The sequence below is a fragment of the Suncus etruscus genome, chromosome 17 (assembly GCF_024139225.1).
Source record: "Suncus etruscus isolate mSunEtr1 chromosome 17, mSunEtr1.pri.cur, whole genome shotgun sequence".
NCBI classification, from domain to species: domain Eukaryota; kingdom Metazoa; phylum Chordata; class Mammalia; order Eulipotyphla; family Soricidae; genus Suncus; species Suncus etruscus.
This window is the reverse complement of record NC_064864.1, coordinates 22,116,893-22,142,479: the sequence shown is the minus strand read 5'-3', so window position 1 is coordinate 22,142,479 and position 25,587 is coordinate 22,116,893. Positions and strand designations below refer to the sequence as shown.

General features: G+C 44.3%; 2 protein-coding genes across 3 annotated transcripts in view; both read right to left on the bottom strand.

Annotated features, from left to right (window-relative positions):
* Positions 1–25,587, bottom strand: part of PI4KA (phosphatidylinositol 4-kinase alpha) — a 130,809-nt gene that overhangs the window by 31,754 nt on the left and 73,468 nt on the right. Inside the window, exons 20-28 of one of the 2 annotated variants that reach the window (XM_049790638.1) lie at positions 16,439–16,547; positions 15,994–16,130; positions 14,786–14,919; positions 9,352–9,434; positions 4,901–4,971; positions 4,694–4,818; positions 2,541–2,622; positions 2,238–2,321; positions 527–616 (exon numbers count right to left, since the gene is read on the bottom strand). In XM_049790638.1, coding sequence (XP_049646595.1) covers positions 527–616; positions 2,238–2,321; positions 2,541–2,622; positions 4,694–4,818; positions 4,901–4,971; positions 9,352–9,434; positions 14,786–14,919; positions 15,994–16,130; positions 16,439–16,547 — 915 coding nt within the window. The remainder of the gene's footprint in view (positions 1–526; positions 617–2,237; positions 2,322–2,540; positions 2,623–4,693; positions 4,819–4,900; positions 4,972–9,351; positions 9,435–14,785; positions 14,920–15,993; positions 16,131–16,438; positions 16,548–25,587) is intronic. The other variant, XM_049790639.1, reaches the window with a different exon arrangement.
* LOC126033714 (CCR4-NOT transcription complex subunit 7-like) lies at positions 10,795–11,848 on the bottom strand. The gene has a single exon (XM_049790723.1). The coding sequence runs from the start codon at positions 11,758–11,760 to the stop codon at positions 10,903–10,905; it is 858 nt and encodes a 285-aa protein (XP_049646680.1). The 5' UTR covers positions 11,761–11,848; the 3' UTR covers positions 10,795–10,902.

Genomic DNA, 25,587 nt, shown 5'->3' with positions numbered 1-25,587 from the left:
AGGTTCAATATCTGAAGAGGAATGGAGATTTGGAACACACTTGGCTGTACTAAGGGGCTAGTACTGGTTTTGTGTTCAGAAGTGACTCCTGGTAGTGCGTCAGAGATCTTAAGGTGTAACAGGTAAGAACTAGGGTTTGTGGCATGCAAGGCAAATGCTTCATCCCATTCTGTGGCCCAGAAGTTTAAGATTTCTGGGGCCAGAGTGATAGATAGCACAGAGGTAGGAGGGTATTTGCCTTGCTCACAGCTGACCCGGGACAGACCTGGGTTCAATCCCTGGTATTCTATATGGTCTCCCAAGCCTATCAGGAGCAATTTCTGAGCACAGTGGCAGGAGTAACCCTTGAGTGCTGCTGAGTGCTCCAAAAACTAAAAAAAGGGAAAAAAGAAAAAAACATTTTTTCTGGGAGCCAATGATGTGGTTCAATGAGAAAATACAAGCCCGTGTGTTCAAGGCACTGGATTTGATCTCAGACTCTGCCAAAACAAGCAAAACTTTAATTTTTGATGACTTCAAGAAGTACCTGAAGGTGAGATTTGGTGACTGTAGGAGCCCATTTCATTGCTTCCTGGAGGATCATTCCACAGCGTGCAGCAAAGTCCTTCACGATGCTCTGAAAGGGGATATGACCAACCTGAGGTCAGGACATATATTTCTTTTCTTTGTTTCTTTTTGGTTCATATTCAGCAGTGCTCAGAAAATTCACCATGTGTAGTGCTTGGGGTCACTCTTGGCAGTGTTCAAGGAACCTTGAAATTTGAACCTAGGCACCCTACACGCAAAGCTTGTGTTCAACGGTTTGAGTCATCTTCCTAGCCCAAGATCATGATGTCTGTCTGGATTGTTAGCAGTCAGCCAGCTGCATACCACAACAATTGTTCTGGGATGAATGATGTCTCCCTAAATCCATGTGTTAAAAGTTCACAGCCTCTACTATCTCAAAAAGTATAGCTGAATTTGGACAGAAGATCTTAAAAGAGTTAGTAAGGAATAGTTACAAGAAGAGATTCAGACAGTCAAGCACAGAGGAATGACCATGTGAGAACTGTGGAAGAAGATGGAATCTACAAAACAGCCCTGCCGATACTCCAATCTTAGATTTCTGGTCCCCAGGGCTGACAAGAGCACACATTTTCAATGTCTAAGTCAACCTGGCTGTGGCACATTCTCTGGAAGTTGCAGCACCCTAGTGACTGTTTCAGCTCTCCCATTCACCCCCCTCAATTACAGGAAATCTGCACACAGCCTGTCATTCTCCCACATGCTGTGCAACTCAGTCCACACTCAGCACGGCTCATGGGCCAACATGGGTCCTGAGTCAATGATAATAGGAGAAGGGAGGTCTGGGAGTAAAAACTATGGCAGGTACCTTGTCACTGCTTGGGAGTTCCTACTGGCAGCTGGTTTGGCTGAGAAGTACCCAGGCCCATTTCAACTGGGCCCCAATCCTGCTCTAACGTCCCCACATGGCACACACTTCTTAATAGGAGCTATAGAAATCTCTATTAACGTCAAGACAACTTTGGAAATGGTGCCTTTTACTTCCTCATTCACTGGTGGGGTGTGGAGAAGTTCTCAGGGCTTATTTACTACCTATACTTCGGCCACAACCAGTGGTGCTCAGAAGGACAATGAGTGCCAGGAATCAAATCCAGGGCTCAATTTTAAGAGAAACTTTGCTAATGACAGCAGGCCTTCAAATATGTAATTTTAGGTCTAAAGTGATAGCACAGTGGTAGGGCCAAGCATGCCAGAGGCGATTTCTGAGCACAGAGCTGGGAGTAACCCCTGAGCACTGCTGGGTGTGGCCCCAAACCAAACCAAACAAAAAAGTAATTTTATCAACAGCCCATGACTGATTTTTTCCTCATCAAATTATAAAATTATGTTGAACAAAAGGGTGTTATTTGAGGACATGCTACATTTATTCACTGTTTCCTGTGGCATAGTCACTGCACAAAGGCAGTTATGTTCCTCCACCACCACAGTACAGACTCAACACACTGCAGAGCAATGAAGTTGTTCTAAAAGTCAAGCTTGCTCGGTGCGGCTGAGAGACTATGAAGAGAGCTTGGGAGCCTGCAAGTGAGCCCAGCCAAGTGGCAGACAGACAGACCTGGGAGGAAGTCAGTACCTCCTCAAACTGTGTGACCCCCATAGGCAGTGTCTGCCTGGTAGGGAGCTCAGGACCTAGCAGACTCATAGAGAGCAGCAAAGGGCGGCTTTGGGCTTACCTCTCGGGCTTCATAGGTGTCGGGGACGGTGATCCGGTAGGGGGCGTCTGGGATGTCATAGTAGGGTTGGTCCTTGTGAATGTCCTGAAAGGACAACAGGACACTTTCTTCCTGCTGTCCCCCAAGCTGCGCTGAGAGCAGTGCTTCTTGCAGCTTTTGGGGATCAGGATTATACCTTCCAATCACCTCGGCTCACCCCCCTCAACAGATGTTCCAAAGTGGCATTTGGACTCCATCCAGTGGAGTCCGGTGTGGCCACTTTTGACCCAAGTTTGTGCAGAATCCAGGAAGCAGAACACTCACTGCGCTCAGTGACAGTGACAGGGTCTGTAGAATGTCCAGCATGGTCTTCAGCACCGTCCCGCTCCATAGCAAGTGGGGGAACCTGCACCGAGAGTCATCTCAGGATGGAGGAACCAAAACTCCAAGGAACCTGCATTTTTTTTTCCCACTTCAGGTAATGCTCAGTATTTATTCCTGGTTCTAACTTAGAAGTCACTCTTGGCAGGCTGTGAGGACCACATGGGATACTAAAGATTAAACAAACCTAGGTTGGCTGTGTGCAAGGCAAGCATCCTACCTGCTATCCTAATGATCTGGTCCATATTCATGTTTCTTAAAGTGCTACTTTTTTTGTTAGCCTTTTGGGCCATACTCAGCTGTGCTCAGGGAATCATTCCTGACGATTCTCAGAGAACTATATAAGGTGCTGGGGTGTGATGGAAGTCTCATACTATGAGACCAGGACAGTGGAGAGACACAGGTCTGGAAGCAAATGCTGATGGCAGGAAATAATTCAAACTCAAGGGGGTGAAATGGGTTCAGGTATTCCAATATGCAAGACTTCTGCTCCTAAGAAGCAGACAGCTCAGTGAAGGAAAGCAAGAAACGCAAGAAAACATTTTTCTGAGACCAGGGATTTTTATTAGGAAGACTCCAGAACACACCCTGATAATAGGGAGGGGCCTGGGGGTGGAAAATAGGGATGGACCTGATTAATCCAATACTGGGGAATCGAAAACAAATTGGCCATGTGCAAGGCAAGAGCCCTGCTCTCTATACTATAGCTCTAGTTCTAAATGCTGCTTTCTTTTTTTGTTTTTTGGGCCACACCCAGTGACACTCAGGGGTTACTCCTTGCTATGCGCTCAGAAATTGCTCTTGGCTTAGGGGATCATATGGAATGCCAGAGGATCAAACCATGGTCCATTCTAGGCTATCGCAGGCAAGGCAGACACGTTACCGCTTGTGCCACCGCTCCAACTCCTAGATGCTGCTTTCTTTTTTTTTTTTTTTTTGGTTTTTGGGCCACACCCATTTGACGCTCAGGGGTTACTCCTGGCTATGTGCTCAGAAATCGCCCCTGGCTTGGGGGGACCATATGGGACGCCGGGGGATCGAACCGCGGTCCTTCCTTGGCTAGCGCTTGCAAGGCAGACACCTTACCTCCAGCGCCACCTACCCGGCCCCAGATGCTGCTTTCTTAAAGTTGGAGCCTTCCTCTTTCTGTCCAGCTGAATGTTAGAGGAGGTCAGGTATTGTACGGCAGGGTGCCTTACTTAACAGGCTTCAGGTCCTGGCCAGTCCCAACCCTTACTGCAGTTAGGCTTTGGACAAGCAATATGATCCTATTCCCCCAAATAATCCTCCTGGTTTTCTACCAGGGCTCTCTAGAAATCTCACATCATGGCATGAATAGGAGATGGCTGCATTTGTACGAGCTGCTTTTGAATGTAGCAGTATGTGGCCCCAGGGATGAGGTGGCTGTCTCTGCACAACTGTGCCTCCCTGGGCCCAGTTCAGACACAAGAGGAATTTGTAGGCCCTGATTTCAGGCCTGGCCAGATTAGGCAGGCAACATCTGGGGCTGGAGAACAACTTTATACAGTGGCGTGCTGCAGGTGGACCCAACACAACTTTACACTGCAGATTTACCTGGCCCAGCCCACTCTAGGGTTTATTATCCAGAGATGGGATAACAAGAATCTGTTCCTGTTCCCGTTCCCAACAGCAGCCTAGAGTGGGAAAAGGTCAACGTGGGCTTCTCTTCCTTGCTGAGGGGTCTAGTTCTACCAGGGAGTTCTGACTGGACCCTGAGCTAGACGATGGCCCTTTGCATGACAGAAAAGGCCAGAGAGGCTCTGGGGCAGTTCTCACCAAGTCTGATGGACTCAGACATTTCATCCTGACCATGGTATGTATTATAAGGAACATTAACAGTTCAGACTAGGTGGAAGTTTCATGATTAAAATTCCAACTCCATGGCAAACTCAGTGATATTTTGCAGGAGGCTACTTTAAGAATTTTAATAATTTTTTGCCCTTTAAGAGTTTTAGCTCTGTCTCCAATATTTTCCAAGACTGATACATAAAGGTGACTTCTCTTTGTGGTCTCTACCTAGATGTGTACGCCCCATGCCCCACACCCCACACCATTAGAAGGAAAATGAGCTTTACTTATCCACCAGTCCAGACAGGTACTTGTCCGCCACCCTTCGTATCCTCTTGTGAATGTGATTGAAGTTCACTAGTAGAAACTGTGCATGCCGCTCTAGCTCCTCTTCATTCTCCTTGGTCTTAGCCTACAAAGTCAGGAGACTGTACAACATGCACCCTTGGCATCCCCCAGAAAATCACGTTTGTATTCTGACAAACAGGGCTTACTTTATCGGCCATCATGTTCAGGAAGGCATCAAATACTTTATCTGCGACGGCAATCACACACTGCATCATACCTGAAACGAGGGGTTTCTGAGGGTTATGAGTATCGACTAAAAAGGACCCAACAGACCCATCCTAGGTACTTTCAAATGTTTTATTTCAAAAGGTCTGGAACTTTCCAAGGAGTTGCACAGAGCACAAAGAATGCCCACAGACTCTTCCCATCATTCTGTACTTATTTATTTTTGTCATACCTGGTAGTGCTCAGTGCTTATGGCCCCTCTGCACTCAGGGATCATTCTTGGTGGGTTCTGGGAACCAGATGGAGTGCCTTACCACTTGCGCCACCGCTCTGGCCTCAAGCCTGACACTTTTGAAGAACACATGCACTTTGTAGACTGCCCCTTCACTTAGATTTCTGTGTCTGCTTATGATTAGATTCAGGTTCAGGAAAAAAATAAAATTAAATTAAATTAAAAAAAAGGGCCCAGAGAGATAGCACAGTGGTGTTTGCCTTGCAAACAGCCGACCCAGGACCAAAGGTGGTTGGTTCGAATCCCAGTGTCCCATATGGTCCCCAGTGCCTGCCAGGAGCTATTTCTGAGCAGACAGCCAGGAGTCACCCCTGAGCAATGCCAGGTGTGACCCAAAAACTAAAAAAAAAAAAAGATTCAGGGAAAGGGGCCGGAGAGAAAGTTGGAGGTAAGGCATATGATTTGCATGCAGAAGGACGATGGTTCGAATACGGGCAACCCATATGGACCCCCGTGACTGCCAAGAGCAATTTCTGAGCAGAGAGCCAGGAGTAACCCCTGAGTGCTGCCAGGTATGACCCAAAATCCAAAAACAAAACAAAACAAAAAGGACATCAGGAAAAATACCACAGAAGCAAAGAACCCCTTGTACCGCACCAATGGGAGGTACGTGAAACTTGGTTCTTCTGTCCCAGGGAAGGCTATGTTGACAGTTTGGTGACTGGTGTCTGCAAGGTCCCACCAGTTACTTTCCCCTTCTAGGTTCGACTCTTCAGAAGAGAGTTATTGAGTCAGCACACAGTAAGAAGTGGTATTAAAAAGCACTACTGGGGCCAGAGTGGTAACGCAAGTGGTAAGGCATTTGCCTTACCCATGCTAGCCTAGGACAGATTCCCCCCCACCCAAGCCAGGAGCGATTTCTGAGCACATAGCCAGGAGCAACCCCCAAGAGTCACTCGGAGTGGCCCCAAAACCAAAAAAACAAAAAACAAAAAACGAAAAAAACAAAAAAACAAAGCACACTACCTTGGCTAGGAAGATGGTTCAGTGGGACAAAGCACACATACTAAACATGTGTTTAATGCTCAACATTGCAATGTGTTCCAAGTACCACTGGAGAACAACGCTGGAAGTATCTCCTGAGCACCACTAACTGCGGCCCTCAAAAACAAAATCAAATGTGTGTGTGTGTGTGTGTGTGTGTGTATATATATATATATATATATATATATATATATATATATACATGTATGTATATGAACGTATCTCGCCTGGAAAGAATCAGGGGAAGTCCAAACCACCAAAGTAACTGGTAAATACTATGAGAAAGATACTCTAGTTTATAAAGTATTCCATATATTTTTATTATATATATATATATATATATATATATATATATATATATATATATATATAAATATAGTTTGTTTGCTTTTGGGCCACATCTAGTGACATTCAGGGGTTATTCCTGGCTATGTGCTCAGTAATCATTCCTGGCTTTGGGGGACCACATGGGATGCCGGGGATTGAACCCAGGTCTGTCCTGGCTCTGCCGCATGCAAGGCAAAGGTCCTACTGCTGTGCTATCACTCCGGCTCCTATTGTATATTTATTTGTTTTGTTTTGTTTTTGTCTTTGTGCCATACCTGGTGGTGCTCAGGACTTACTCCTGGCTTTGCACTTAGGAATCACACATATAGGATGCTGGGGATAGAATCCAGGTTGGCAGTGTGCAAGGCAAATGCCCTACCTGCTGTACTATCATTCTGGTCCCTCCATTTCTTTTGTTTTGGGGGTGGGTGGGGTTGGATCATACCCGGTGGCACTCCTGGCTCTGTGCTTAGAAATCGTTCCTGGCAGGTATGTGGGACTATATGGGACGCTGGGATTCGAACCAGCATTCGTCCTGGGTCAGCTGCATGCCAGGCAAATACCCTTCCCCTGTGCTATCTCTCCACTCCAAGGTCCATCCAATTCTTTATAAACCTTTATCTAGCAATTTCAGTGTCAATGTGTTCTGCCTGAACTAGTTATTGTGGTTCTCATGGGAATTTTCTCTTTTGTTTTGAGGGGGTCCCTCTCAGCATTATTCCTGGCTCTGTGCTCAGAAATCACTCCTGACAGGTTTGGGGAACCATATAGGAAGGATGCCAGAGATTAAACCCAGATCAGCTGAATGCAAGGCAATACCCTCCCCCATCATGCTATCTCTTCGGCCCCAGGATTTTCTACTTCCTCATTTAAATATGTTTATTTTTTGGTTCTTGGGCCACATTTGGTGCTACTCTGGGGCTGCTCCTGGCTCTGTGTTGGAAAGTCCATACACAGTGCCAAGGATCAAATAAGCATCCTACAGGCAAAGTAGTGATCAGCTTGGTTAGCTGCCCCTCTGAGGCTCCTTTTATTTCATTGCTGTTTTTGAGTTACATGTGGTAGTGCAGGGGGGGGTCACCCCACACAGCATTCAAGGGACCATGAAGTGTTAAGAATCACATTTGGGGCGCCAACAAGTTAACCATGTGCTCCAGCCCTTTAAAGTTTCTCCACAACCTTATTTTCCTTATTGAAAAGTAATGTGTTGCTGCAGAGCCCATGATCAAGGCCAGGGCCTCAAATATGCACAGAATTTATTCTACTACTAAGCTTGAGGCCCAGCTCTATTTTCTCCTTTTTTTTTTTTTTTTTTTTTTTTGAGTAACTGGAAGGTTTGAGTAAGGAAGGTTTGTCCTTCCTGCCCCATATGTTATTTATTCAATCACCTTATCAGTGTGGACTCATGATGTTTACTCAATTCCATGTTGTTGTTCTTCCTGATATGTGTGTGTAGAGGGGAGTGGGCTGGAGGTTGCAGGTGACTCACATATTCAAGTGACATGCTTGTCTCCCCTCAACTGCTTTTTTTTTGTTTTTGTTTTTTTGGGCCACACCTAGCCAATGCTCAGGAGTTAATCCTGGCTGTCTGCTCAGAAATAGCTCCTGGCAGGCACGGGGGACCATCTGGGACGCCGGCATTCGAACCAACCACCTTAGGTCCTGGATCGGCTGCTTGCAAGGCAAACACCGCTGTGCTATCTCTCCGGGCCTTTATTTTTTTAATTGAAATGGTTTTATCTAAGGAATATGAGGGAAGAAAAAGGATGACATTTTCAAGAGAATGCACTTATTTCCAAGTAGAGAACCTAATTAAAAAAAAGTATCATAGTATTATGTTATTCTAAACAGGCCAAATTTGAGGCTTTCTATGTAGGCATGAGTAGGTTGCTAGTTTGTTGTCAGGGAAAATAAAGTTGAACATCAAGTGGGCCTTCCTTCCTGATCTAATATGGCTTTTTGATCAGTCCCAGTATTTTCAGGTCCTGATTCCTGAATTGGCAAAAGGGGTGCAACCATCATGCTTTGGAATTAGTGACATCATAAATTCTTTAGATAGTATCTTGGGGGGGGTGTCACAAGGTGATAGTACAGTGGTAGGATTATACACAGGCAATCCAGGTTTGAGCCCCAGCACCATAAATGATCCCTCCAAGCACTGAGTACAGAGGCAGGAGTAAGCCCTGATCATAGCCAGGTATACCCCTCAAGCCACCATTTTATTTATTTTTGGATTTTGGATTATACTCAAAACACATACCAGCAGTATGTGTTCATACTGATCCTTATTATATGTTACAATACTTCAGTGGGTAAGGCACTTGTCTTGTACGTGTCTAACCCAGGTTCAATCCCCAGAACCCTATATGGTTCTCTGACATCACTAGGAGTTATCCCTTGTGTGACACTTGACTAACCCCAATTCAATCCTTAATAGTACATATGGTCCCCTAAGTATCACCAGGAGTGATCTCTGAGCAGACCCAGGAGGAAGCCCAAAGAAACACTAGAAATGGACCGAATACCAAAAACCAAACAAACAAAACCCAACAAAACCCCCTTAAGAAACTTCAATTTGGAGCAGGAGAGATAGCATGGAGGTAAGGCGTTTGCTTTTCATGCAGAAGGACAGTGGTTCAAATCCCGGCATCCCATATGTTTCCCTGTGCCTGCCAGGGGCGATTTTTGAGCATAGAGCCAGGAGTAACCCCTGAGCGCTGCTTGATGTGACCCAAAAATCAAAACATAAAAAAAATAAAAAAATAAATTAAAACAAACAAACAAAAAAAACTTCAATGCATTATGAAAGTATCATATTAGTAAACTTACCAGACTTGTCTTTCTGAATAGCTTTATCCTCAAAGTAGCAGAACATGACCTGGAAGCGATCAGGATCTGTTGAACGCAGCACTCTAAAAAGAAGAAAAGTTAAAAAAAAGAAAAGAAGAAGAAGAACAGTTTTTGAGTCAAGTTTGAAAACTCAAGCTCTTCCTAACACAGATTCAATATTGCCCAGGACCGCAAAGCCGCAAGAACTGTTCTAATTAAGAAGTGGTTGCTTGGGGCCAGCAAGGTGGCGCTAGAGGTAAGGTGTCTGCCTTGCAAGCGCTAACCAAGGAAGGACAGCGGTTCGATCCCCCAGCATCCCATATGGTCCCCCCAAGCCAGGGGCAATTTCTGAGCGCTTAGCCAGGAGTAACCCCTGAGCATCAAACGGGTGTGGCCCGAAAAAAAAAAAAAAGAAGTGGTTGCTATGACATGTTTCCTGGAAGACAGTGTTAGGAGTATCCCCAAAGAAAAGCAAAGTGTGGGTCCCCCCACCAAAAATAAAAGACGAGTTAGCACACAAGAACTTTCCTAATAGTATGAGTGGCCAATACAAAGTGGATTAACTAAAACCGAGTACACCAACATATTCAGCAGTACAACATGCCACCACCAAAATGAGAGGCAGTGCTTCACATGCGACTAAAGAGCAAAATACACTGTGTGGTAAGAAAGCAAGATGAGGGGCCGAAGCAGTGGTGCTAGAGGTAAGGCGTCTTGCCTTGCCCACGCTAGCCTAGGATAGACAGAGGTTCGATTCCTCGGAGTCCCGTATGGTTCCCCAAGCCAGGAGCGATTTCTGAGTGCATAGCCAGGAGTAACCTGAGTATCAACAGGTGTGGCCCAAAAAACAACAAATAAGCAAACAACTAAAAACAACAAGAACAAAAAAGAAAGCAAGATGTACTATATCCTGGACGCTTGAAGGGTACCATGAACCCAAATAAAAAACACCCCAAGGGCATATTGTAGTTTGAATGATAAAAAGCCATAGAGATAGAATACTGAAAATAGCAAGATCAAAAATAAAAATTACATACAAAGGAGCATCCATAAAATTTACAGAAAATTTGCCAAAGGGAACTGTTTGGGCCTAAAGACAGTGTGGGGGGGGGGGGAGATATAGTGAAAAAGCTCAATAAAATGAAGGCCTTACCAAGAATACTTGACCCAGCCAGCTAAATCTCTCATTCAGATTTTTTTTTTTTTTTTGGTTTTTGGGCCACACCCGGTAACGATCAGGGGTTACTCCTGGCTATGTGCTCAGAAGTTGCTCCTGGCTTGGGGGACCATATGGGACACCGGGGGATCGAACCGCGGTCCGTCCAAGGCTAGCGCAGGCAAGGCAGGCACACCTTACCTTTAGCACCACCGCCCGGCCCCCAGATTTTTTTTTTTAACCTGAATACTTTTCTGGTCATACCGAGCGCTAGAGAATAAAATGGACTATGAGAAAAAAGTATTGTCTATGTTCAAAGGATCAACCAGAGATAAAAACCTATATACAAGCATGTGTATAGCTGAAATAAGATAAAAATAAAGGACTATTTCATGTCATGACTGCTTGCTGGCTTCCTCTTCATATGCATTCCCTGTGCCATTCTGTACATAGGATGAACCAGAGCCAAGGCCATACAAATGACCACAATATTTGGCATCATCAATATGATCTTCAAAGAACATTTCTCTCATTTTGAAAAAGGCCATTCCTGTGAGCAATGAGTCAGATCCTGCTTGATGTTGTGGTCCTATTCGTTCCAGCTCTAACTGTTCGGCAACCTCCTGTAAACCACCTTTTAGATTTTTGCAGCTCTTCATGAGGTACTTCACATCATAAATGACTGGAAAAAACAATCGTAGAATCTCAAAGAAGTCAAGTTCTTCTTTAGGCAAGTTAGAGTTGGTCAGGATTTTGATTAAATAGCCAAAGTCATAACCACTATGAAATGATAACCATTTGACCCCTTCACAGAGGACCACTCCAGATGTCATAAGAAGTTCTGCAAAGTATTGTGTTTCAATTCCTTCCTCTTCAAGTTTTTTAAACTGGATACCAGATGTTGTGAGTAGTTCTATGGAGTCCTGAGCATACATGTCCTCCGTCAAATTAAATTTAAAATTAAACTGCCAAGTTGAAGTTCCTGGAGGGTATTCTCCTTGCTCATTCATAAAAGTCAGTCCTAGCTGAATTATCTTTAACAAGTCTACATTGCAGCGCAATAGTTGGTATTGATAGTCGGCATTGCTCCTGAATTCTCCAATGGGTCTTGCAACAACACCTGGAAACTCTGTGTCCATAGCAACATAATTGTATTTTCGAATAACCTGACGGATTTTCTTCATCTCTTCATCCAGGTTGCAAGCCCATACTTCACAAATTCTTTGGCTATGATCTACAGTTGCTGCTGGCATAGTGAGGGCACAAGGGAGTCTAGATGCCAAGCATCAAAATGTTATACTTGATCAAAGATTTGTTTCATAAAATACTTTATCCTTTATTTGTGTACCCCAGCCCCCCCCGGAGGAGTGCGGCAGGCAGACGCCGGATCTACTTGAGCGGCTGAGCTGGCGCTCCTCCTCCTCCTTCTCGCCATAGAGAGAGCACCCGGCGGTGGCGGCGGCGGCGGGTGCCCCATAGACACCTCTCGCCCCGAGCGGAGGGAAACAAAAATGAGGCTCTCATTCAGATTTAAAGGAACAATACATGGACATAAGGAATACAATACCTAATACAAAAATGATAATTATAAGGATGGTCATGGACAACAAACAACAACTCAGGAACTTCACAGACTTGAAACCAACTTTAAGAGAATAACTAAAAGGGCAATTTTAAGACAAGATGAATCCCACAAACACACACAACTTCTACAGAAAGATGGTACAAAACTCCATGCAATAATCTCTCTCAAGATCGAAGAATAAGTGTACCAATTAAGACACACAGAATGGCAAGATGGATTAGAAAATTGAACTCAACATTCTGCTGCTTGCAAGAAACAGAACAAACACAGACTCAAATCAAAGGTTGGAAGACAATGATTCAAGCAAACAACTCCCTCAAAAAAGGCTGCAGTGGCCATATTAGTATTAGACAACATAGACTTCAGGCTAAAGAAGATTATAAGATTCAGTAAAGGTAATTTTTTTTTTCTTTTTGGTTTTTGGGTCACACCTGGCAGTGTTCAGGGGACCATATGGGATGCCGGGGTTTGAATCACTGACCTTCTGCATGAAAGGCAAACACCCTTGCCTCCATGCTATCTCTCTCAGGCCCCTAATTTCTTTTTCTTTCTGTTTTTTTTTTTTGTTTTTGTTTTTGTTTTTGGGCCATACCCGGTGACGCTCACGGGTTACTTACTCCTGGCTCTGTGCTCAGAAATCACTCCTGGCTTGGGGACAAAATGGGATGCTGAGGAATTGAACTGTGGTCTGTCCTAGGCTAGCGTGGGCAAGGCAGATGCCTTACCATTTGCGCCACCACTCCAGTCCCAAAGGTCATTTCATAATGATCAAAGGGCTTGCACACTATGAAGAACTCACATTCCAAAACACATGTACAAATATGAGCCTAATGCGGGAGCAGCAAAATATCTAAATTAACAGGTAATAGTCTTGATGGAAGAAACTGATAGCAAAACAACAGTAGTACTTCACCACTCTGGTACCTCTCAATAAATCAATTAGACTAAAGCTCAGTAAGAAAATACTTGCTTTAAATGAAGAAATGGGAGAGGGGCTTAGTATATATATATATGGCTTTCATTCCCCCAAAAGCCAAATGCACAATTTTCTCTAATGCACATGGGACATTTTATAGAATAGACAATATGCAGGGACACAAACATACCTCCACAAAGCTAAGAGGACTATATTTTCAGACCATGATGCACTAAAAATAAAAGTTAACCACAACAGAAACAAAGAAACAATGCAAATACCTAGAAACTAAATTATTGAGCAACCGGTGGTTCAGAGATACAATCAAGATTCCTAAACCAAATGAGAATGAGGATATGATTTACCAGAACTTGTGATTTACAGTAAAAGCAGTGTTAGGGGGAAAAAAAAAAAAGCAGTGTTAGGAGGAAAGTTCATGCTATGCAAGCATTCATCAGAAGGAATGACCTGTGGCTGGAGCAATAGTACAATGGGTAGGGCATTTTCCTTACATGCTGCTGTCTGGGTTCAATCCCTAGCATCCTATATGGTCCCCAGACCCTGCCAAGAGTGATTTCTTAGTGCTGAGCCAGGAGTAACCTGAGCGCTGCCAGGCTGTGACCCAAAATTCAAAAACAAAAAACAGAAGCCAGAGAGATAACATGCATGCCTGGCATGCAGAAGGACAGTGGTTCGAATCCCGGCATCCCATATGGTCCCCTGAGCCTGCCAGAAGCGATTTCTGAGCATAGAGCCAGGAGGAATCCCTGAGTTCCACTGGGTGTGACCCAAAAACAAAAACACACAATTTGCTGCAATATGGATGGAACTGGAAGATATTATGTTAAATGAAGCAAGCCAGAAGGAGGAGGAGAAATACAGGATGATATCACTTACATGTGGTATTTAGAGTAACTGCATGAAGGAATGAAAGGTTTAAGTGGGGATTGTCTAGAACCCCCTTGTCCCCAGACTATAGTCAGGAAAAGGAAAGAAATTGAGTGGAGGAGAAGAAAGATAGATGTGAAATAGCAGGTGACAGGAGTCAAGGGGATTCAGGTACACTGATGATGTTAAGGAATGACAGACTAAATAGCCAAACCAGGGAGTCAAGAACAATAAAATCATGAAAGCCAAACTTTCACAACCAAACTTAAAAAGGTTCTTGTTGGGATCAGAGTGGTAGCCCAGTTGTAGGGCATTTGCCTTGAACGAGGCTGACCCAGGGAAGATGCAGGTTCTGTCCCTGGTATCCCATATGTTCTCCCAACCCTGCCAGGGACGATTTCTTTTTTCTTTTTATTTTAATTAATCAATTAATTATTTTTGAGATTTCTGTTTTTTTCTTTTTTCCTTTTTTTTTGTTTTTCTGGGTCTTACCCGGCAATGCTCATGGGTTACTCCTGGCTCTAGGCTAAGATATCGATCCTGGCAGGCTTGGGGGACCATATGGGATGCCCGATTCAAACCATCGTCCTTCTGCATGCAAGGAAAATGCCCTACCTCCATGCTATCTCTCTGGCCCCTGAGCACCACCGGGTGTGGCCCAAAAAAAACAAAAACAAACAGAAAAAGAGGTTCTTGTTATTATGGCAGGCTGGGATGGGGTAGGTATGGGATGCGCTCTGATAACATTGGTGGAGAAGTAGACACTAGTGGTGAGACTGTTATAAAATATTGTATGTCTAAAACTTAACTATGAATAACTTAAAAATCACAATGCTTTACTTTTTTTTTTTTTAAATGTGGATGTGCAGGGAGAGAAAGACTTAGCTACCTCATATATTCCAGCCGATATACAGACAGGAGATAGGTGGACATGGCGAAGTCCAGTTTGTTGATGAGAGCAGACACTTCAGGGGCAGGATCCAGCAGGTTGATGATGGTGCTGCGGAGCTCGCTCAGTTCAGCCTGCAAGGAAAGGAACGCTTCGGGGTTTACTCCGTCGCATACACACACACAATCTCAAGATCAAATCTAGAAGCTTACTAAGGTCAGTGAGTTGTTTTAAAAGGCTAAGCAAGGGCCATGTGGTCCCTCGAGCCTGCCAGGAGCAATTTCTGAGCGTAGAGCCAGGAATAACCCGAGTGCTGCCGGGTGTGACCCAAAACGAAATAAATAAATAAATAAATAAATAAATAAATAAATAAATAAATAAATAAAGCTAAGCAAGGAGACAGACAGTACAAAGATTAAAGTGTTTGCCTTGCATGTGGCTTACCCTGCTTAGATGCCCAGCACCCAGATGGCCCCCAACTCTTGCCAGGAGTGATCCCTGAATACAGAGCCAGGAGTAACTCTGAGCACTGCTGGGTAAGGCCCCAAAGCCAACCAACCAAGAACAAACAAGAAAAACTTGGGCCGGAGAGATAGCATGGAGGCAGTGCGTTTGCCTTGCATGCAGAAGGATGGTGGTTTGAATCCCGGCATCCCAGATGGTCCCCCGAGCCTGCCAGGAGTGATTTCTGAGTGTTGAGCCAGGAGTAACCCCTGAGAGCTGCCGGGTGTGGACCCCCCCCCCCCAAAAAAAAAAAAAACCAAAAAAGAAAAAGAAAAACTTAGCAAAACTACTATTCTATAGTGTTTCTCTTTGGCACAACAAGAATCCTTACTAGGGCCGGAGAATAGCATGGAGGTAAGGCGTTTGCCTTACATGCAGAAGGACGGTAGTTCGAATCCCGGCATCCCATATGGTACCCCAAGCCTGCCAGGAGTAATTTCTGAGTTAGAGCCAGGAGTAACCCCTGAGTGTTGCTGGGTTTTGACCCAAAAACAAAAACAAAAACAAAAACAAAAGAATCCTTATTAGGAGCCAGAGGAATAGCATGATGGGTAAAATGTTTGCCTTGCATGTGGCCGACTTATATTTGATCCCTGGCATCTCCTAGGGTCCTCTGAGCCTGCCAGGAGTGATTTCTGAGTGCAGAGGCAGGAGTATCCCAAGTACTGCTGAGTGTGGCCCCAAAACAAACAAACAATCCTTACTGGAGTTACTGTATCGTTTTTCATGGCTGAGTTATACTGGAGAACAGACCGCAGCGGCTCTTTGCTGGGAAAGGTGAGCAGCGGAGACTTGGTGGCTATTTCACAGACTCCTTCATACCACTCCTCCGGCCAGAGCCCTGCGAGAGTGCAAATTGACAGACTGTCATCATGCTTAGGAAGGACTGCAGTGGGTCAACTGGGACAATGTCCAGAGCTATACTGAGTTAGCCCAAAACACAGCAAAGGAACTGGTATATCACCTAACTTGGGCAGATTTTCCCAAAGATACATGGTATTTTCATAATTCTCCATAACAACTGGGAAGCCCAATACCTGCAGATGCTCATGGTCAAAATCAACCTGCCTGTACACACAATCAGTTAGAGTCCCCCAGTCTCTGTCTCCACACTACTTCATTTCCCCTAGGAGAAGAGAGACCCCTTACCTGACCCCTCCACAGCGAACCCCATCAGCACAGAATAGAGCCAGAAGTCTCGGAAGAGCTTCTGCAGCCGAGGCTTAGCTTCCTTGATGGGCGGTAGCCGTCGGGTGAGCTGGGATGTCAAGAAGAGATGGAAAAAGGAATGTTAGTTTCTCAAGAAATTCTAGAGACAAAATCAAACCAATACTCATTTTCTGAGAAAATTTTCCAAGAAAAAGTCAGTAAGACTGAGTAATAAAGGGCACACCGAACAGTAACCACACTATGCAAATAAAATCATACCATAGGACATACACAGTCAGTGTGTAAACTTCTTGCTTTAAACACTTTGCTGGGTGAAGAGATAGCTCACTGGGCTAAGCCCATGCTTTGCATGCTAGAGAGCTGGGTTAATCTCTGGCACCACATAGTGTCGCCTGAGCACCTCTGGGTGCAGTCTCTGAGCAGAGCAAGGAGCAAGCCCTGAGCACTGCAGGGTGTAGAACAAAATCAATCTTCCTCAAATTCAGGATCCTGACTGCCCTGAAAGCTAGCAAAGAAATCTGACTTGTCAGAGGACATGATTTTCCTACTGTAACAGTGTCACTGGGCACTTTCAGAGCTAACAAGAGATAGACTGTGGTGATGTCCTCCATAACTTACCTTCAAATACTGTGGGTGAGGTATGATCACAGATTCCTTCTTAACATTCATAACATTCCTTCTTAACATTCATAATCTCAGGTAGTCAGTAACTGTGAGATCATGGTCCTTTGAGACGATCTCCAGTCTCATGGACAGAGGGATTTGTTGGAAATCATGGGGAGGGAGCAATGAGCAGAACAGTCTGGAGGGAAGTCTCTCTCCCTCCTAAACAACAAGGACTGAGGTTCTCAGAGGGGCCTGCTTTAGAAAGCTCTTTTGGTAGTAGGTTATGTTCTATGTGTTTTGTTTTTTTTTGGGGGGGGGTTCACATCGGATGTGCTCAAAAATTTCTCCTGGTAGTGCTCAGGGATTTCTCCTGAAAGTGCTAGGGAACTGACTATATGTGGTACCAAGGGATCAAACTGGGGTCTGCCATGTACAAGTAAAACATCTTATCCTTTGAACTATCCCTTCAATCTATATCAACATTTTAGATTGCTAAGTGACACAGAATTTAGTTCGTTTTTGTTTGGGGGCAACACCTGGTGCTACTCTCGGGGGTTACTCCTGACTTTGCGCTTAGGAATCACCCCCAGCAGTGCTCAGAGAACCATGCAGTGGGGCGGAGCAAACCTTGCTCTCTGGCATACTAAGCACATACAGTGCCACCGCCCTCCCCACACCCCTTCACCCCCATCACAGAGCTACAGGTCAGTATGAATATCTTGGTAAATTGACATTTGAGCAACTCTGCTAAGCAACACTAAGTCTGTCCTACAATGGAAATGAGAGTTGGAAAGCTACTTTTGGCAGAGAATGCAGCAATCCCTTAATGAAGGGCTCTGCCCAAGTTTTCCCATTCTCTAAGAGCCAATCTCACTCTCCCATTCACTTTTCATGGAGGAGCAAGCTCACAGAAGGATGGGACAGCTGCCTCATGATCATACCAACCCAAGCAACCCTGGGTCCCAGGATGAAGCCAGATGCTGTGACCAGCAAAGAGCATAGCTGGGGGAAGATGAATGGCCTTAACTGCAGGGGAACATGAAAGTTCCTCACTAAGCAGCTTCATTCCTAGAGCTACAAGGCGCATCTGGGTGACAAGATGGTGCCTGTGCAGGCTGCTCCCACAAGTACATCAACACAGCCAACAACCACACATTCAAAATATGAGCAACAGCCGGAGAGATAGCATGGAGGTAAGGCGTTGGCCTTTCATGCAGGAGGTCATCAGTTCGAATCCCGGCATCCCATATGGTCCCCCGTGCCTTCCAGGAGCAATTTCTGAGCCTGGAGCCAGGAATAACCCCTGAGCACTGCTGGGTATGACCCAAAAACCACAAACAAACAAACAAACAAAATATGAGCAACAACAGAACTGGAGCGGAGGAGTCACAGGTTTCCCGCAGTGATCTAGACAGGGTTTGTGCTGACCAAGCAAGTTGAACAGTGTTTGATTTGGAACATATTTACTTTGGAAAATACACATAGCAGCCCAGCACCAAAGTTCACGTTGAAACCCCACTGGCGACCTTGGCTTATTGCATTTCGATAGTCACTTCTCTGAAGCACAGAGGTGAGTCCTAACATTTCTGACAATTGTAAATTCTTATTTGTGGTGGTCAGAGATAAATAATTGGTGCATTTCTCTATCAATGAATTCAAAAGCTTTCTATGCTTTCCTAGAAATGGAAAATAATTTCAAATTTGCCTATGATTATCAGTTCATTCTGTCAGGTACATTACTGGGACACAATTGACAAAATTAAAATGGGGGGGCAGAGAGCTAGCATGGAGGTAAGACGTTTGTTTGCCTTGTATGCAGAAGGATGGTGGTTCGAATCCCGGTATCCCATATGGTCCCCTGAGCCTGCCAGGAGCAATTTTTGAGTATAAAGCCAGGAGTAACCCCTGAGCACAGTCGGGTGTGACCCAAAAACAAAACAAAACAAATATTGAAATGGGAAAGAATTGTACCTAGGTTTGATCATTTGAATTAAATTGAATAACTGTACTGTGATTATATAGAATATCTTGATTTTTTTTTTTTTTTTTTTTTTTTGGTTTTTGGGTCACACCTGGCAGTGCTCAGGGGTTATTCCTGGCTCCAGGCTCAGAAATTGCTCCTGGCAGGCACAGGGGACCATATGGGGCGCCAGGATTCGAACCGATGACCTCCTGCATGAAAGGCAAACGCCTTACCTCCATGCTATCTCTCCGGCCCCTTGGTTTTATTTTTGAGCCACACCCGTTTGACGCTCAGGGGTTACTCCTGGCTATGCTCTCAGAAATCGCCCCTGGCTTGGGGGACCATATGAAACGCTGGGGGATCCTTCCTACACTAGCACTTGCAAGGCAGATACCTTACCTCTAGCGCCACCTCTCCAGCCCCGAATATCTTTATTCTTATGCCTTTCTCATATACACACATATATCTCGTGTATATATGTATGTATATATGTATACATACATACATACATACACACATACACATACACACACACACACACACACACACACACACACACACATATATATGAGCCACACCCAGCAATGCTCAGGGCTTACTCCTGGCTCTGTGCTCAGAGATCATTCTGAGCAGGACACAGGGAACATTCTATAATGCCAGAGATCAAATCCACGCTGACTGTGTGCAAGGAAAACTTGAAAATATATACACATACACAAATATGAAGAACAAGAACGATAAACAACTATTCTAAAATGTAAAACCTGGGGCCGGGAAGATGGCGCTAGAGGTAAGGTATCTGCCTTGCAAGCGCTAGCCAAGGAAGGAAGCAGTTCGATCCCCCGGCGTCACATATGATCCCCCCAAGCCAGGGGCGATTTCTGAGCGCATAGCCAGGAGTAACCCCTGAGCGTCAAATGGGTGTGGCCGAAAAATAAAAAAATAATAAAAAAATAAAATGTAAAACCTGGTGAATCTGGAGGAAAGACATTCAGAGATTGCTCTCTGTTGTATTTAGAGACATATATATAAGGAGAGCAGAAGACAGAAAGGGGGAGAGAGAGACACTACATATAAGACTGAGAAGTATGGAATCTCTCAGATAAAGAAATGCATCTCTCTATGCTATTCTTTTAATTTTCATTAGGTTTGTGGTTGTTTTAAAATGTGTTTAAAACTTTAGATAGGAGCTGGAACAGGAGCTGGAACAAGAGTACAGTGGGTAGGACATTTGCCTTGCATATATGTGGCCCATCTAGGTTCAATTTTCATTATCCCATATGGTCCCCCAAGCCTGCTAGGAGTAATTTCTAAGTGTAGAGCCAGGAGTAACCCCTGAGCACTGCCAGGCATAGACCACATATGAAAAACCAAGACAAACAAAAATCCCTAGGCAGTTCCTTCTCTCCATTACACCTGCCCTCTTTGGGTCTGGCAACAACAGCCAGAAGGCACAATGATGTATAGCTGTTATACTCTAAATCCAAATACACTTCATGCAATGAGTGAGAGTACACCACTGGGATACTCCCAGAAAAAAATGTTTCAGAAACTTACTTTCCAAAAAGGCTATCTCTTGTAACAGACAGTAATCTGGAATTAAATACAGACTGCAATTGGGAATTAAACATAACATAAAATGTCACATATGATTTTTGTTATTTTAAATAGCATTAGAAGATCAAAATTTTAAATCTTTCATTTCAATCTGCAGAAAATATAGAATTCTTTTCTTCCCTGACAAGAGTATAATGAACTCTATTTTGGGCTTTCACTATATAATATGAAACAGGAATAAGAAGCTTAAAATAGGGGACCGATGGGGACCAGGGTGATAGCACAGCAAGTAGGGTATTTGCCTTGCATGTGGCCAATGTGGATTCAAGCCTCGGCATCCCATACAGTTTCCTGAACTTACCAGGAGTGATTCCTGGAGCTCCCAGGAATAATCAAAGGAGCAACCCGTGAGTGGCCCAAAAACCAAAACCAAAAAAAAAAAAAAAAGTTTGCAATATGCCATTTGGATGTAAATATACTGTCTGCTATTTTTGGGGTGTGGGGCACATCCACTGGTGCTAAGGGGCTACTCCCAGCTCAAATCTTGGGGGGTTGTTGCTATTGCTGGTGACTAGGGACTGAATGTGCTAGCAGGGACTGAATCTGGGCCATCACATGAGGTACCCACAGTCCACTGAGGTATCTCTCCAAACTAAACAGACTGTCTTGACAAATGTCAAAAAAGACTTAATTTTATCTGAGGATACTTCAAGTACTGGGGCCGGAGAGATAGCATGGAGGTAAGGCATTTGCCTTGCATGCAGAAGGTCGGTGGTTCGAATCCCGGTATCCCATATGGTCCCCAGAGCCTGCCAGGAGCAATTTCTGAGCATAGAGTCAGGAGTAACCCCTGAGCGTGGCCGGGTGTGACCCAAAAACCAAAAACAAAAAGAAAATAACAAAAAAGATACGTCAAGCATTGATGAGGAAAAAGACTTCCACCAAACTGCTTACTTTGTGTTTTTGACTTTTTAAAAATACATTGCCATCAATACCCATGATTATTTGGTATTTATTTGGTATCAGGCTTCAATTTATTGAATTCACACATACTAGAAATAATTCCATGTATACTGGGTCTGTGCACAAGAAAAGACAAGCCAGGCAAACTGAAATGATACGATGTTTCCTTTCTAAATCATGTAATACAGGAACCAGAGCCACTGTTCAGTGGATGAACACAGGTTTGCATGCAGGCCAGGATTCAATCCCTGATACTACGACCAAGCACTGAGTCAGGAGCACCTAAGCAATGCCAGGTGTACCCCCAAAACAAACAAAAAAAGAGTGTGATTAAAAGGTTTCTCGGTTGTGGAGTCACAGCTATATAGCACAGAGTATAAGGCATTTGCCTTGCATGCGGCAGATCCAGGTTCCATCCCCAGCATCCCATATGGTCCCCCAAGCTTGCAGGAGTCGTTTCTTTTTCTAGGTTTTTTTTTTTTTTTTTGGTTTGGTTTGGTTTTGGGCCACACCTGGTAGTAGTGCTCAAGAGTTACTCCAGGCTCCTTGCTCTGGAATCACGCACGGGAGGGGGGTGGGGGGTGGACGGGACACGACCATATGGAATGCCAGGGATTGAACCCACTCTGCTATCACTCTGGCCCCATCCAGAAGTGCCGTATTTTCCGGCGTATAAGACGACTTTTGAAACAAACAAAAAAAAAGTCAACCGAAAATCGGGGGTCGTCTTATACACCGAGTATATCCCAAAAAATGTTTCAATATGCCGCTAAACAAAAATTGTCTGAATACTGCCACAAAACGAATTTTCCAACTCCATCCTGCACCAATCACTGCCAGGCTGCTCGGACCACCTCTATAACTCAGCCAAGCCAAGCAAGCTTTTTATGCATGCAAACTAGACAATGTTCTGTACCGAATCTAAACTATAAAAAGCCTGCTCAGGTTGGCCAGAGTCAGAGAGGAAGTCTATTCCAGTAGAACCTCTGAACCTTTGCTTGTTGTGATTGGCTCCCTGTGGTACATACAGTTGCAGCACAGCAATGTTCTGTCTGATACAGCAAATATAGGCCTAAACCTATGTTTTATCTGCAAAATTAGGGGGTCATCTTATACACCCAGTCATTTTATACGCCGGAAAATACGGTAATTTCTGAGTGCTAGAGCCAGGAGTCACCTCTGAGCGCTCCTGGATGTGGCCCCAAAACAAAACAAACAAAACAAAAAGTTTATCAGTTGTAATAATAATGTTTGAACTGATTAGTTGAATTGTGCCATAGTGGAACATCCAAAGGGGAAGGCTGGGTGCAGGAAATCAGTTCCAAAGCTTTGGAATTTGGAAAATTAAATGTACGGGTCAGAGATAGTACAATGTTTAGGTGCTTGTCTTGCATTCTGCCAAACTATGTTTTGTTTTTTTTTTTATCTTTTTTTTATTTTTTTTTACACCACCCATCACCAGTGCAACATTCCCATCACCAATGTCCCAAGTCTCCCTCCTCCCCACCCGACCCCCGCCTGTACTCTAAACAGGTTCTCAATTTCCCTCATACATTCTCATTATTAGGACAGAGAGAGAGAGAGAAAAACGCAGAATGGTCTCACACATTTATGGGTTTTAAGAAAAATGAAAGACATTCTTGCAATAATAACTTTCAGACACAAAAGAGAAAAGAGCTGGAAGTTCCAGCTCACCTCAGGAAGCTCATCACAAAGAGTGATGAGTTTAGTTGGATAAATAACTACATTTTGAACTGTCCTAATAATGTCCAAACTATGTTTGATCCCGACATCCATATGGTCTTCTGAACATCTCCCCAGAAAATAGCAGAACATTCAAAGGGAGAATCTGACTGAGCTCAAACAACTTGTATATAGTCTAGCCACTGTTACTCATCTATTAGCAACACAAGGTGTGGTGTCCTGATAGATAAAATGCTTAAAGGGCCAGAGAGAAAGTGCATGGGCTAATGCAATGCCTTGCACTGGAGTCAAACCCTGGTTTGATCCTTACACCGTATATGATCTCTCAAGGATATTCAGGGGTCACCCCTGAGCACTGCTGAGTATGGCCTAATACTTTCTTCCCACCCAAAATCAGATGATCAAGAGAATGAGGTTAAGTTACAAAGTGCCTTGATAATACCATAGCAGTTAGTTACCAGAGTCACTACCATTATGGGCATCAAAAGAGTATTTCAAGTGGGATAATAATACATGGTTCCATCTTTAATACCAATAAGTTTAAGTATCTGCTTAATGGTGCGAGTAACTCTTTTTTTTTTTTTTTTGGTTTTGGTTTTTGGGTCACACCCGGCAGTGCTCAGGGGTTCCTCCTGGCTCCACGCTCAGAAATTGCTCCTGGCAGGCACGGGGGACCATATGGGACACCGGGAGTCCAACAGATGACCTTCTGCATGAAAGGCAAACGCCTTACCTCCATGCTATCTCTCCGGCCCCAAGGGTGCTAGTAACTCTTCTCTGACTGGCTGGAAGCAAGATATTCTAGTTCACAAATAATCTACCTAGTAAGAGATGTGTGGTCAAACACACACAAACTTAACACAAGTTTTCTCTTTGGGTTGGTCAGAAATAATACTGAATCAGGAACAATTGATAGGAATTACACAACCTATAACTGTCCTGCTGAAAGACAGAAGTACCAAATTAGCTCATCAACCTAGGATGCAATTCAGTATCAGGAAGTGAGCATCGGAAAGACAAAGTCACTTGGCAGCCAAAACTGATTTGACAAGCCAAGTCAAATCCTCCCTTGGAATAAGGCAGAGAATGACTCAATAAAAGACAAGTTTATCATGGGTGTTAAAAGTGCACCTAGTTGGGGCTGGAGAGATAGCATGGAGGTAATGCATTTGCCTTTCATGCAGGAGGTCATCGGTTTGAATCCCGGCGTCCCATAAGGTCCCCCGTGCCTGCCAGGAGCAATTTCTGAGCATGGAATCAGGAGTAACCCCTGAGTGCTGCCGGATGTGACCCAAAAACCACAAAAAAAAAAAAAAAATGCACCTAGTTTATGAAGGGACCGTCCCTCAGGTCTTTAGTAATAGTTTCCCCGACATCACCCTCTCACAGACCTTTATTACCTGAAGAGAAGATTTCAGTTTCAAGGGAGAAGCACTAAGACCAACAAGATTTAGTTTGTCCTGACAGCAACTGTAGCTAACAAACAGATATAAAGGAGAAAAGATAATACTGGGAAGAGTGCTCAAGGCTACAGTACAATCCAAGCATGTTCTCAGTTTGGTCCCCAGCACATGTCCCCTTTCAAGTATCCTCAAGTACCACCATGGCCCTCAAGCATCATAGCTCTGGGCTCTGTGGGGAGCAACCCCAGCTGCAGTAAGTCAACATCTTTTTAGGGAAAACGTGATCAGCCAAATTTCAAGAGACCCAGGAGGGTGGGGTGGGGGAGTGGTAGATTTGTCTAGATAACAGGCCCCAAATCGTATGCAAATTAAACAAATTTCACAGATCTTTAGAATACTGTTTTCAGAAAAATGTGATTATGCAAATCTCTTTCTGATTTGTTCTTTTGGTCACACTTGTCCCTACTTCCAGCTCTGTTTGGGGGGAGTGTGTGTGTGTGTGTGTGTGTGTGTGTGTGTGTGTGTGTGTGTGTGTGTGTGTGTGTGTGTGTGTGTGAGATGGGGCAGTGTGTGTGTGTGTGTGTGTGTGTATGTGATAGCACACACACCTCTAGAGCTGAAATAGCACAGTGGCAGGGCGTTTGCTTTGTACACAGCCGAGGACAGATGGTGTTCGAATTCCAGCATCCCATTTGGCCCCCTGAGCCTGCCAGGGGCGATTTCTGAGTACAGAGCCAGGAGTAACTCCTGACCTCTGCTGGATGTGACCCAAAAACCCCAATTAAAAAAAAAAAAGGAACCTCTAGTATGCAAAACATGTACCTAGCCTAGTGATATATTTTTCTAGTCCAACATCCTTTTAAATTTTTATTTGTTTATTTTTTTTATTTTTGGGTCACACCCAGTGGTATTCAGGGGTTACTTCCGACTCT

Coding starts and splice junctions, on each gene's coding strand:
- LOC126033714 (XM_049790723.1), bottom strand. CDS start 11,760: ATGCCAGCAGCAACTGTAGATCATAGCCAAAGAATTTGTGAAGTATGG.